The sequence below is a fragment of the Microtus ochrogaster genome, chromosome 10, assembly GCF_000317375.1.
Source record: "Microtus ochrogaster isolate Prairie Vole_2 chromosome 10, MicOch1.0, whole genome shotgun sequence".
NCBI lineage: Eukaryota > Metazoa > Chordata > Mammalia > Rodentia > Cricetidae > Microtus > Microtus ochrogaster.
Genome location: NC_022016.1, coordinates 47,091,287 through 47,104,016, shown reverse-complemented (window position 1 = coordinate 47,104,016; position 12,730 = coordinate 47,091,287). Strand labels below are relative to the sequence as shown.

At 52.0% G+C, this 12,730-nt stretch overlaps 1 protein-coding gene across 2 annotated transcripts in view; it reads right to left on the bottom strand.

The window, feature by feature from the left end:
* Alpl (alkaline phosphatase, biomineralization associated) overlaps positions 1 to 12,730 on the bottom strand; it is a 56,504-nt gene that overhangs the window by 18,094 nt on the left and 25,680 nt on the right. Inside the window, exons 1-2 of one of the 2 annotated variants that reach the window (XM_013348327.2) lie at positions 10,274 to 10,306; positions 696 to 849 (exon numbers count right to left, since the gene is read on the bottom strand). In XM_013348327.2, coding sequence (XP_013203781.1) covers positions 696 to 756 — 61 coding nt within the window. In that variant the 5' untranslated portion in view covers positions 757 to 849; positions 10,274 to 10,306. Of the gene's footprint in view, positions 1 to 695; positions 850 to 10,273; positions 10,307 to 12,730 lie in introns of those variants that run through there. The other variant, XM_026782387.1, reaches the window with a different exon arrangement.

Genomic DNA, 12,730 nt, shown 5'->3' with positions numbered 1-12,730 from the left:
CTGGCCTGCAAGCATACACACAGAAAGAATACTGTATACATAATAAATAATAAATAAATATTTTAAAAAAATGTAAGCTCTAGGTTCAGTCAGAGACCCCATCTCAGAAATAGGTGGAGGGCTGGAGGGGCGGCTTGGGGGTTAGCGGCACTGGCTGCTCTTGCTCTTCTAGGGAACCTCAATTTGATTTTCGACACCTGTGTGGTGGCTCACAGTTGTCTGTTACTCCAGTCCCAGGGGATCCAGTGCCCTCTTCTGGCCTCCATGGTGGAAAGGGTTAAACACAACACCACATCATAGAAATGCTTCCATGGGTGAAAACAAAAAATTCCCACAGAAACATGGATCAGCAGTTAAGAAGATGTACTGTTTACTCAGAGGACCAGGAGCTGGATTCCCAGAATCCATGTGGGATGGTTTATAATTGCCTTTAAACTCAGTTCCACGGGATCTGGGGCACTCTTCTGGCCTCGGTAGGCACCTGCACACACACACACACACACACACACACACACACACACACACACACACCCCTTCCCACTGAAGGCGAGTTCAAAAGCAAGCTGAGGGGGTCTTGCTTGCAGCACTAGGTTCCCAGCTCTTCGATACTTTGGATGTCCATGACCTAGAACCCAGACCACACTCTCCTCCAACCCTGCTTACCCACTCCGTCCACCTGAGCCCGGCAGTCCTACCTGGCACAAAAGAGTTGGTAAGGCAGGTGCCGATGGCCAGTACTAAGAATAGTGAGATCATGGTGTACCCTGAGACCCGTTCCACTCTGGAGCCCAGATGGGTGGGTGGGAAGAGGCAGGCTGGCAGCGTCAGACGTTAATTGACGTTCCGATCCTAGAAGTTAGAAAAGAGGAGAAAAGGTATGTGGATGCCACCCCAGGGCAGTTTCTTCATTCAGGCCTTTGTTCCTTGGTTCATCCGGCAAGCTGTTGAATACCAAAGCCCCGCAGTGGGCTACCACTCAGGGACAGAATCACTTGAACACCTGTGCAAGCAAACATACATAAATGCATCTGTGAGCCACCATGTGGTTGCTGGGAATTGAACTCAGGACCTTTGGAAGAGCAGGCAGTGCTCTACACTGCTGAGTCATCTCTCCGGGCCTAAATGCACCTGCCCTGCAAATATATACCCCAACCCCAGCTGCCTAACCTCCCCAAGGGCAGACTTTTCATGCCAGCTAGAGGACAGTGTTGGAGTCACCCAGCAAGGCAGTCCTAGGCCCAGCCTAAACTAGTCCGTCATTCTGGAAGCTCTCAGGCAATGCTCTGGCTGCTGCTGGCTCACGGACCACACCTCAAGAAGTAAAGCTACAACTGAGTGCAGGGCCTTCTGACTCCGTGCGCCTCACCCAGCAGGGATAAACAGCCCGGGTTTCCTCACAAGGGTATTTGTACCTAGGACACCAATATTTGCCCGACTGTCTTCAAGGATGAATCAGTTTTTGGTAAGAGGTATAGAAGCCGAAGACTGGCTGAGGATGACCTTGAACTCCTGATTCTCCTGCCTACCTATACCTACCAAGTATGGGATTACAGGTGTACAGCTCAGTAGCTGACTTCGATTTTCTTTTCTTTTCTTTTCTCTCTCTCTCTCTCTCTCTCTCTCTCTCTCTGTCTTTTTCTTTCTTTTTTGTTAATGATCTCTGTATTTTCCCAAATTTTTTCTTTTTTGGGGGGGGTGGGAACAATGCCAGAGATCAAACCCAGGGCCTCATACAAGCTGGACAGCTGCTTGCCACAAAGTTTGAACTGCGGATTCTTTGGTCTGACTCACACACTAAGCAGCATCTCACAGGCTCCTTGGCCCTGGGCACACCTACACCTTCTGTGCTGGCATATCTGTTCAGTTATTCTGCCTTGAGCTGGGGAGCTAGCTCGTCAAGTGAAACCATTTGCCAAGCAAGCCTGGGGACATAAGTTTGATGCCGGAACCTTCCGTGGAAGAAGAGGACTGACTTTGAAAGCTGTCCCTGGAACCGCAGAGGTGGCTCAGAAGGTAAAGGCGCTTGCCTCAAGCCTGATGACGCAACGTGGTTTGTTCCCGGAGCAGACCCTGCAGGGTGGAAGCAGGGAACTGACTGTGATGCCCACACTGCCCTCTGACCTCCCCGCTGCACCACTGCCCTCCTGAACTCAGTCAACAACGACAACAGACATTTGAAGACTATTCTGCTCCCCGCCCCCACCCCCATGCTGGGGACCAAACTCTGGGCTTCAGGCTTCATACAGTAACACTCTCAGCTCATTGTAAAATTTTTTTTACAATATTTTTTTTCTTTTTTGGTTTTTCATTAGGGTTTCTCTGTGTAACAGTCCTGGCTGTCCTGGCTGTGGCTCTGTAGACCAGGCTGGCCTCGAACTCAGAGATCCGCCTGCCTCTGCTTCCCGAGTGCTGGGATTAAAGGCGTGCGCCACCATCGCCCAGCTAAAAATGTTTTAATCCAAAGCTATAGAGAAACCTTGTCTGAAAAAGGAGAAAGGAAGGAAGGAGGGAGGGAGGAAGGGAGGAAGGGAGGGACGGAGGGAGGGAGGGAAGAAAAGAAAAAAATCTGTTTTAAAAGAACTGGAAGAAACACAGCAAACATCCGCTGGTGGTTTGCACAGGGTGGCAAGACTGGGAACGATTAGTTCCTCTTAAATGTTTTTCCCAAGCCACCTAAAATGAGTGTGCATGAATGAATGGCTTAAGCGTGCGTTAACCGAGATCATGTTCTTGTGATCACAGGCAGCTGGTTACAGGATGTCCAGCCATCTGGTTGAGGATGCTACGGGAAGAGGTGTGATTTTAAATATCAAGTGTTTCGTTGGGAAATAATGTTACCCTGTCAGCCCAAGGCCGGATGTGATTACCCCATTGGTGATGGGAAACAGAGCAGCAGAACTCTATGAAAGATGTTGGGACAGACAAACTGCCGACCTCCCAGAACAAGGAACTGTAACGGTGCAGAGAGGGTGGGTAAGAGGAAGGTAGCGATCCGGAGGGAACACCCTCCATCTAGTGCCCAAGTGCACTCAACTCCGAGGTCAACTCAGGTGACTGCTAAATCTAAAAACCGATTTTGGCCAGTGAGAGGGCTCAGTAGATAAAGGCGCTCGCTGCCAAGAGTGATGACCCGGATTCGATCCCTGGAGCCCACATAGCGGAAGGGGAGAACCAATTCCTGAAAGTTGCTCTCGGACCTCCACACACATAAAATGGCACACCATCCAACGGCCCACCTACCCCTCACACACACACATAAACACACGCAGTAAAAACACCGTGGGCATAGTATATGTGTGTGCTTGTGTCGACATGTGTGTGGATTGGATTTACCTGTGGAGGCTTTGAGTGCCCACCTCTATTGCTGCCCACATCGGTTTCTGGAAGGGTCGCTTACTGGATGTGGTGCAAGCCCCAGGGGTCCTCCTGTCTCCCTCTCCATCCCCAGGGCTAGGGTTATAGACATGTGTCACCATGCCCAGACTTCCCCACTGGGGGCTAGGTGTCCAAGCTTTGGTCCTTGTGCTTTTTCCCCATTGACCCACCATCCCAAACCCAAATTCTAATGCATTTTGCTTTTTGTTTTGTTTTTTTGAGACAGAGTTTCATGGTGTAGCCCTGGCTGTCCTGGAACTCACTCTGTAGACCAGGCTGACCTCAAACTCACAGAAATCCGTCTGCTTCTGCTTCCCAAGTGCTGAGATGAAAGGTGTGCGCTACCATTGCTCAGCATCTAAATTTTTTTATTCTCCTTTGGTTGCCAAACAATTTCATAGCAAATCCTAAAATCAGAAGAAGCCATCAAATGGCTACAAAATATTAATGCATTCTAATCGTATTTACGGTTCTTTAAACCCGAAGTCACCTCTTTCGGCGTGAATTCTAACACGCTTCCTCCAACTTCACACAGCCTCAATTGTTAGCACATACGATTCTGTTTTCAAAATAACTTTCCTGGTCTCTCCCAGCCACTTACACCGGCAGCCTCTAGTCCAGAGGTTCTCAACCTTCCTAATGCTGCAAGCCTTTAATACAGCTCCTCATGTTATTGTGACCCCAACCACAAAATTATTTCATTGCTGCTTCACAACTGTAATCTTGCTACTGTTAGGAATGTAATGAAGGCCTCTGAAATGCGATCCCAAAGAGGCCTCGACTCACGGCTTTAGATCTGCCGCCCCAAGGCCATGCGTGGCTTAACTGTGCACCTAGCCCTGGGAGTCACAGGAGGACTGTGCTGGTCACTCACTACCAGAAGAGTGCCAATGAGTGCAACGTCGGGCACCTGGCGTCACCCACCACAGCTGCCACGGGACCCCTTTTATTCCACACCAGCCCTTGTTACGCGTGTCCATCCCAGCTCGCACAGGAGTTCAGAACTCACGATTGACAACGCCGTACAGCAACACACACAGCCCTAACAATGTAAGGCTGAGCCGGGAAAGCAGAACCGTCGGCAACACCGGCGTCAATAGCAGAACCATGCGGCACCCCTTTGTTTTTGGTATTTATTCCACCAGAGAGAGTGGACTAAGGCAGTGCAAGGGTGTAGGTGTGGAGCCTTAAGGGGACCATGGGAACTTGTGAGGTTCAGGAGCTGTCTGTTTACTGATGAGGTGCATGGTCTGCCCGTGGGCTGTTTGAAAACCGAATTGTCTCTTGCAACTTCCGCAGCGAGAAAAGAGGACATTTTACAGTCCCCCGTGACGGATGACAAGACCAAGGCTTGGAGGGGAGACACGAGGAGCCTGTGCTGACTAACAAGCTGGTGGCGGAGGGAACCTTGACCATAGGGCTTCTGATTCCAGAAATAGCAGCAAGATTACTATGGCAACCCCAACCCCTCCATTTCCTCAAGCGTAAAGCAAAGGCCCTGACACAAGAATAGATCCCTCCAATGCCGCCATGATTAGGGTGGGGACCTGCCGTGCCACCCAAGCCCGCGTGTCCCTTTGAGATCAAGCAGTCCCCATTGCTACACATGGCGGTCCCTGATTTGTCCTGTATCACCACGTGACCAACAGATTCAACCAGTGAGGTGGGTCAGCATATAAAGGCGGCTTCCCGCTGCCAAGCCTGATGACCTGAGTTCCATCCCTGGAGCCCACGAGGTGGAAGGAGTCAGCTGACTCTGCAAGCTGTTCTCTGGCTTCATACATGCACAGCAGCACGTGAGCACACACGCTATCTCTCACACACAATCAATACAAATCAATTTAAATTCATATAGGGGCTAGAGATATGGCTCTCTGGTTAAGGGCACTGACTGCTCTCGCAAAGGACCTGAATTTCATTCCCAGCACCCACAGGGTAGCTCACAACCATCAGTAACTCCAGTTTCAGGGGCTCTGATACCCTCTTCTGAACCCTGAGGGCACCACACACACACACACACACACACACACACACACACACACGATGCACAGATAGACAAACAAAGCACTCATACACATAAAATAAAATTTTAATATTTATAATGAAAGCCATCGTTGTCTGTGCGGTGTAGATTCTTCCATCATGAACACAGTATCTCTCTCTCTTTTTTTTTTTTTTTCGAGACAGGGTTTCGCTGTAGTTTTAGAGCCTGTCCTGGAACTAGCTCTTGAACTCACATCACAGAGATCCGCCTGCCTCTGCCTCCCGAGTGCTGGGATTAAAGGCGTGCGCCACCTCCACCCAGCTCCTTGGCATTTTCTATGTAGACAAGCAGGTAATTTACCAAGAGCTTAAGGGCCAGTGGGATGGCTGTATGGGTAAAGGCGCTTGCTGCCAAGCCTGACAACCCGAGTTCAATCCCAGGGACCCATAGGATGGAAGGAGAGAACAGATTCCTGAAAGGTTCCTCTGACCTCCACACACACACAAGTGCATGCACACTCTTGCTCACATATGCATCTGCACACTCACACAATACAAACTAAATAAAATATAATGATTATTTTTAATTAAAAAGCTTTATTTTCTACTTTTTAGTCATGTGGCTTTTTCCACTCTGTCCCCTTGCTTTTTTCGTACTGGTCAGTACGTCTGGTGTCAGGAGGAACAGGAAGGGCAAAAATAACCATGTTTTTCCTTGTTTCTGATCTTAGGGTGGAAGAATCCATCTTTCAGCATGGGTGTGGCATTTGGAGGTGTGAGGTGGAGTGAGGGGATTTTGTGGGGACAATTCAGGGACTTGGATTGGATGTGATGGGTTGAGGTGTCATTGGGAAGAACAGGCAGCTGGAGATGGGTCTGGCAGGTCAAGGGCTTACTGTCACCACCTTGAGGAGACTCAGTAAGAATGTGGGCGAGGAAACAACATGACGGGAGCCCTCGGAGAGCCAGGCTAAAAAGAACTGTGGGGGTTTTCTTCCTCTTTGTCTTCTTTTCTTCCCTCCCTCCTCCTCCTCACCTTCCACTCTTGGTTCTAAACAGAACCCAGGCCTCACACACGCTAGGCAACTGCTTCAGCCCCTCAACTCCACTCTAGGTGGGCCCCCCAAACTTTTCTTTAACTTGGTCAAATGATCATAGCCTTACAGCAAAACTTTACGGAAACCATTATGGAGATCACCATGGCGAATTCCCCGTTAACACTGGCTTAGGAATCAGCAAGCTCTTGTCCATACTAAGGAAAACATGTCGGTAACAACGCCACATCTACGGCTGTGCTGTATCAGTAGCAAATTAGCTGTCAAACCTGCAGCACGAACAGAACTTGAGGAAGGATCACAGAGGACCAAACACTGTGGGTGGCGCAGGGAACAGGGATGAAGGAGAAAAGGGAGTGGACGCGGAGCTACGGCACTTGTGGCCTGAGAAAGAGAATTCATTCCACTCTCTGCACCTAGTGTCCAAGACAAAGGACTGAGGGGGCCACTGAAAGGGCTCAGGCAGCCTGCAAGGTTAGTCTGAGGGGCCAGAGTCTCTTCCCTCCAGGGTGAAGCTTTGGGAACTGCAGATCCAGACAGTGAAGGTCTTTGCACTTTGAGCCTGAAGCCCACCGTCTGCCCTGGATGCTGACCTCTATTCCCAGGGCCCCACATTAAGAAGGCTGTATGGCACAGAGAACTGGAGACCCAGAAAATCCTTCAGCCTCCTGCCCCAGCTCAGACTCCTCCCCTCCCTCACCCCAGAGGCTTCAGGCAGCTCAGGGTGGGGGACTCTGCTGAGCCCGGTCTGGGGGAGTCCCGGTTGCCTGCCACCCATTGTCCCACAGTCCCCTTCCATTGCCTGGTCTCTCTGTCAGGCTTCCAGCTACGTGATCTGACTCTTTAGGACAGGAGCGCAATGGCTCTGGCTGGGCTCTGGCTTCGGGTGAGGAAGCAGTTACTTGGCAGGCCAGCGGGAGGCTGAGTGGCTGGGCCGGGGGCCCTGACGATGGCATTCTGAGGCAGTGGCTCCAGAGTTTGGCAGACGGCCAGTCTCCAGCTGGTGTCAATAGAGCCGGGACAATCTGGGAGACCGTGCTGAAGATGCTCATTCCCAGGCACTCTTGTCATGTCTACCTGTGAGCTCGGTCATATACACCGTGAGCTCGCACGGCCTCCCAGCCACGGGTATTCCTGGCCTCCCATCTCAGTTCAGAAAACTGAGCTAAGATATAACCGGCTAGCTGACAGTCACATACACACCCAGGCTGACTCCACCATCTCTTTCTCTAGGGGACTGTCCTCTTCTGGCCTCAGTTTCCCCAAGACTACTGTCCACCTTTCTTCTGTCCCACATGAGCAGTCAGTCATAAGGGACAGAGCACTCAGCAGGGACAGGAGTTAGAATCTCCTACCTGAGTGGCCTGGCCAGGCGACAGGTGAAGAAGCATAGCAGGCCCAGGGCCAGCATGAACAGGAGGAGGCTGCCAACCGCTGTGACCACCACGTCCAGGGTGGGTGACAGGAGGGCCATCTTGGAATGAAGCGAGCCTTTAGATGTGGTTGTCACACAAACCTGCTGACTCTGAAGCCCGGGGTTACCCCTGAGCTAATCTCAGGGGATTAGACAGGAAGGAGGAGATGGAACCTACAAAGGTCCCATCCCCCACCCCAGGCCTGGGTGAGGTTGTGGGCAGGGCTACCTGATGCTGCTCATTCAGCTTTGCTCCTCCACGCCTGACCCCAGAACATTTGCTGAGCACCTGCTGTATACCCAACTCGGTTCTAGGTTCTAGAGAGATTACTGAGCAGCCAGTAAACAAAGCACCTACTATGTGACGGGCACTTTATAAGATAAAAGTAAAGAAGGGCCAGGGGTGTGGCCCACACAGTCGAGTGTTTGCCTAGTGTGCAGAAAGCTCTGGGCTCCATCCACATCACAGTGTAAACCAGGCATGTCATTTCGGTACTTGGGAAGTGGCAGCAGAAGGGCCAGGAGTTCAAGGCCACCCTTCACTATTGTGCCGGCTAGTGTTAATCGTCAACAGACTTAGAATCCTCAAGAAGGGCCTTTGAGTGTGCCCATGGGAGCTATTATGATTAAATTGAATTTTGAAGATCTGGTGGCACCATTCCCGGACTAGAGTCCTGACCTGGGAAAGAAGAAGAACCGAGCAGCACTGTGTGTTCACCTGATTCCTGATGGTGGATTCTATGCCACACAAAATACATACATAAAAACATAATGAAAGGGCTGGAGAGATGGCTCAGAGGTTAAGAGCACTGGCTGCTCTTCCAGAGGTCCTGAGTTCAGTTCCCAGCAACCACATGGTGGCTCACAACCATCTGTAGTGAAATCTGGTGCCCTCCTCTGGCGTGTGGGCATACATCAAGGCAGAATGTTGTATACATAATATATAAATCTTAAAAAAAAAACATAGCCGGGCAGTGGTGGCGCACGCCTGTAATCCCAGCACTCGCTCGGGAGGCAGAGGCAGGCGGATCTCTGTGAGTTCGAGACCAGCCTGGTCTACAAGAGCTAGTTCCAGGACAGGCTCCAAAACCACAGAGAAACCCTGTCTGGAAAAAAAAAAAAAAAAAAAAAAAAAAAAAACAAAAAAAAACCATAATGAAAACTTTGCATCTGCCTGTCTGCACTCTTGGGGGTTGTGGGCATTCCATGGATGGGTTTAAAGGGGCACTGGGGAAGATGGGCTTTCTGGAGAGGTAGATGTACTCAAGTTGAAAAAGAAGAGGTAGACATGGGGACATACATCTGTAGTCCCGGCAGACAGGAGGCTAGTGGTGACTCCATGTCCTCCAGCTAGCCACCTTCTGGGCCCCAGGGAGAACAGAGGTGCAGCTTGGGTCACATCCCTACCAACTGGAATTTAGAGCGCTCCCTGATGCAGGGAGACTGGGGAAGATGTAGCAGGGACAGGGGTTTCCAGCAGGAGGCCCTGCTGCAGGCTGGCTTTAGCTGCAGGGGCTCAAAGGGGACCTGGGACCTGCCTCTCCCCCAAGGCAGGTGTCTGTGATGATCCTTGCTGCCCAGGGCGTTATTCATTCGCAGATGGAATGAATTTCATTCATTCATATTAAGGGCTCAGGAAGAGATGCCTGCTGGTGGGAGTGGGCTGCGGTTAGATCTGAGAGGAAAGTCTCTTGATGGTGTTAAGCCAGACAATGGGGAGCAGGAGGACAGCAGAGCAAGCTTCAGGTCTCAGGTCTCCAGGTGCAGATGCCCCTCCTGGGCAGGAAACTGACACACAGGAGGACAAGATTGAAGGAGGGAACACCGGCCATCCGGGCACACCCCCAGCCTTGGTACAGCTGTATACTGCCCTTCATGTTCTGGAAAGTTCTCTGAAGTCTACCCAAGGGCTCTGTCTGCCAGCTGCCCTCACCCCAGGCCCAGCCAGGCATCACCTCCTAACACAGCATGAGCGTCTCTGCCCTTGGGCAGTCTGTGGCTGGATAAGCCCGTGCAGCAGCCAGGAGGCAGGCAAGGCCTGCCAGGCCAGCCAATAGTGGGTGTTGGAAGAGGCAGCCTGGCAGCAGGAGGGCAACACTGGGCCAGGCTGCCAGGGTGAGCCTTGTCTCTGCCCCTTAAGCTGGATAACTGAGGTAAGAAGTCTCACCCCTGCATCAGGTAACTCCCCCGTGGAGTGAGGGTCTGAGAGAGATTTGGGGCTGCCCTGAAGATTCTGGACATTTTACCTGTGGCAGAAGGCTCAACCTGAACTGGGGATAGGCAGGCGTGAGGGTTTGTGGGGCAGAAGCAGCTAGGAATGCAGGGAAGTGGGCAGAGAGAATGGGGGAGACAGAGGAGAGCTTGATGGACATGTGTGCGTGCAAGCATACACACACACACACACACACACACACACACTCACGAGCCTGCCCACATGCCTACTCACCTGAGGCCAGAATGATCTTTCCTGCCCTAAGTGTTTGAAGCAAAGTTCAGCATCCGGATCGAGGAGGTCACAGGTCCCGTTCCCTGGCCTGTCTCATACACACTGGGAAGAAACAACCTCCAGGCAGCATGAGGCTCTGTCCCCTTAGAGGGGACAGACTATTAAGGGTAGTCTCGGAGGGAAGGTCGCCAGGAGGCCTGGCAGTGAGGAGAGGTGAGAGGAACAGCCAGGAGGATCGGCAGCTAAGAGGCAGGACGCGCAGTATTTCAGTCAGGGACAGTGGCCAAGCAGGCAGCAGGTGTCTGACGATAGAGCAGCCTGGAGTGGCCCCAACGGAGTCAAAGCAGGACCTGGCTTGTGCCTTCACTCATCCACGTCACCAGCCCGATTTCATAAGTGAGGGCATGGCTATCAGAGCTGGGAATCAGAAGGCCCAGAGCATAGGGCTCACTTCACAGGGACACCAGACAACCCTGTGGGCCGCAGCCTGTGGCAGGCAAAGGGCCAGTGTGGGAGGAGACGCAGGCAGGCTGGGATGGAGGTGAAAGGTCCAGGGCACCGCTTTATAGGTACACAGCCTTCCTCCCTCCCTCAGGCCCATGAGCCTGGAGGCTGAGCAGGGAAGAGGCTGAAGGCACACACGAGCCATGCACCCCTGAGGTGTGTTTCAGGCCCCCGCGGCTCCTCTCATGCTGTACCCAGCCCTGGCAGTGGAAATCCCTCCATTACCAGGAGGCGTGGCAGTCCAGTCCTTCCTTTCACTACCATCAATCACTGACAGGCACAGAGAGGGTCCACGACCTTCCAGAGTCACACAGCACCTTGATGGGTCTTCTTCCCATTGGAGGAGTTTATGAGAAGAGTAAGCCTGTCTGCAAGGCACGGTGCAGATGCTGGTGTTTTGGAACTCTATTTATGCACACCGCCAGAGAATGATACATCAAACATAGCATTAGAGAACACTCCTCCCTCATCCTGCCCCGAGCTTACAGGGTCTGGCTGTGACGCTCTGGCTAGCCCAGAGAGAGAGATACGTAGGCAGTGTGATGGTGAAGGTCTTTTATCTCAGAACTTGGAGGCAGAGGCAAGCGGATCTCTCCGAGTTCAAAGCTATCCTGGTCTACATAACAAGTTCCAGGCTAGCCAGGGCTAGTTTTGCCTCTATTGACTCATTTAATCCACAGTAACCTGCAAGTTAAACACTACAGTTTTTCCCGTTCTACAGATGGGAAAACAAGAGCCCAGAGAGGTTAAGCAGCTTTCCCATAGTAGAACAGCAAGTGACCACGTCAAAATTCAGCCTTCCGCGTGGGTGTCTTTCTGTTCTAGGGAAGCCTCTTGGGGTCCGATCATAAATTCCTGCAACAGTACCCTGCCTGACTGGAAATGAGCCACACTGCTCGCTCTGCGCAATACGTACGCAACAGGGACCGAACACCTGGTAACTCATGACTCAGAACGCACTCTTCCCAAATCTCATTTTGGCATGCTTGCTTTGGACTCCTGGGGGGAGGGGTTCCCCTAGCCCCAGAGAGAGATGAGGTTACCTGCCTGAGGTCACATGTTGAGAAAGGCCTAGAGTCACTCCCGGGACAGGCTGGGTCCAGCTCCCTGCCCCAGAACCCATAGCCAGCCTTTCTGTGGAAATCCCATGGGACTTGGGCAGGATGTGATCCTGGGTACACCCTACCTCTCCCACAATCCCCGGCTTCAGATCATCCCCCTAGAACGATGGGAGTCAACGGCTCCCACACTCAGACGCCCTTTCCACCCCCAGCTCTATCCTGGCTGCGTTTCCCCTGGGAGGACCTGGTTAGCACCCTAGACACGAGGCTTCGAACTGTGTGGAGACTAGCCTTGAACTTGTGACGTGCTGAGTGGGCCTGACACAGGGAACACACAGAAGCTGGAGGTTGGCAGCTGGGCCCCCACAGCATCCTCTCTGCATTCTGATCGAGCCTGTGACTGCTGTTAGGCTCCCAGGAACTGGGGTGTCAGAGGCTCTCAGCTGTGGGGGCCAGAGGGGCGGGAACATTGGTCTGTGGTGAGCTAATCAAGGCAGGTGTGGTGCCTCAGGTCCGTCATCTCCACACTTGGATGGTGGGAGCAGGAAGAGTTAGCCTGGGCTACATGAGTGCCTAACTCAAAGAATTAAACCCACAGTGGGGGGCAGGGGAGAGGCTGTGATCACACTGACCGCTCTTGCCCCTGTAGGAATGGGGATTCAACAGGATAAGGGACAATGAAGGAAAACACTGTCACCTATCGTGATAGGAAGCCAGCAAGGAAGCCAGCACAATTCTGACTGGTGGATGCTGTCTCTGCTCCCCAGGCACAGAGGAGTGAAGCAAGATGGTCAAGGTCACACAGCAATAATAATCCTCCTGAATATTAACCTTCATCAGGCGATGAAAGGAGACAGAGACCCACATTGGAGCACCGGAGAGAAATCTCATG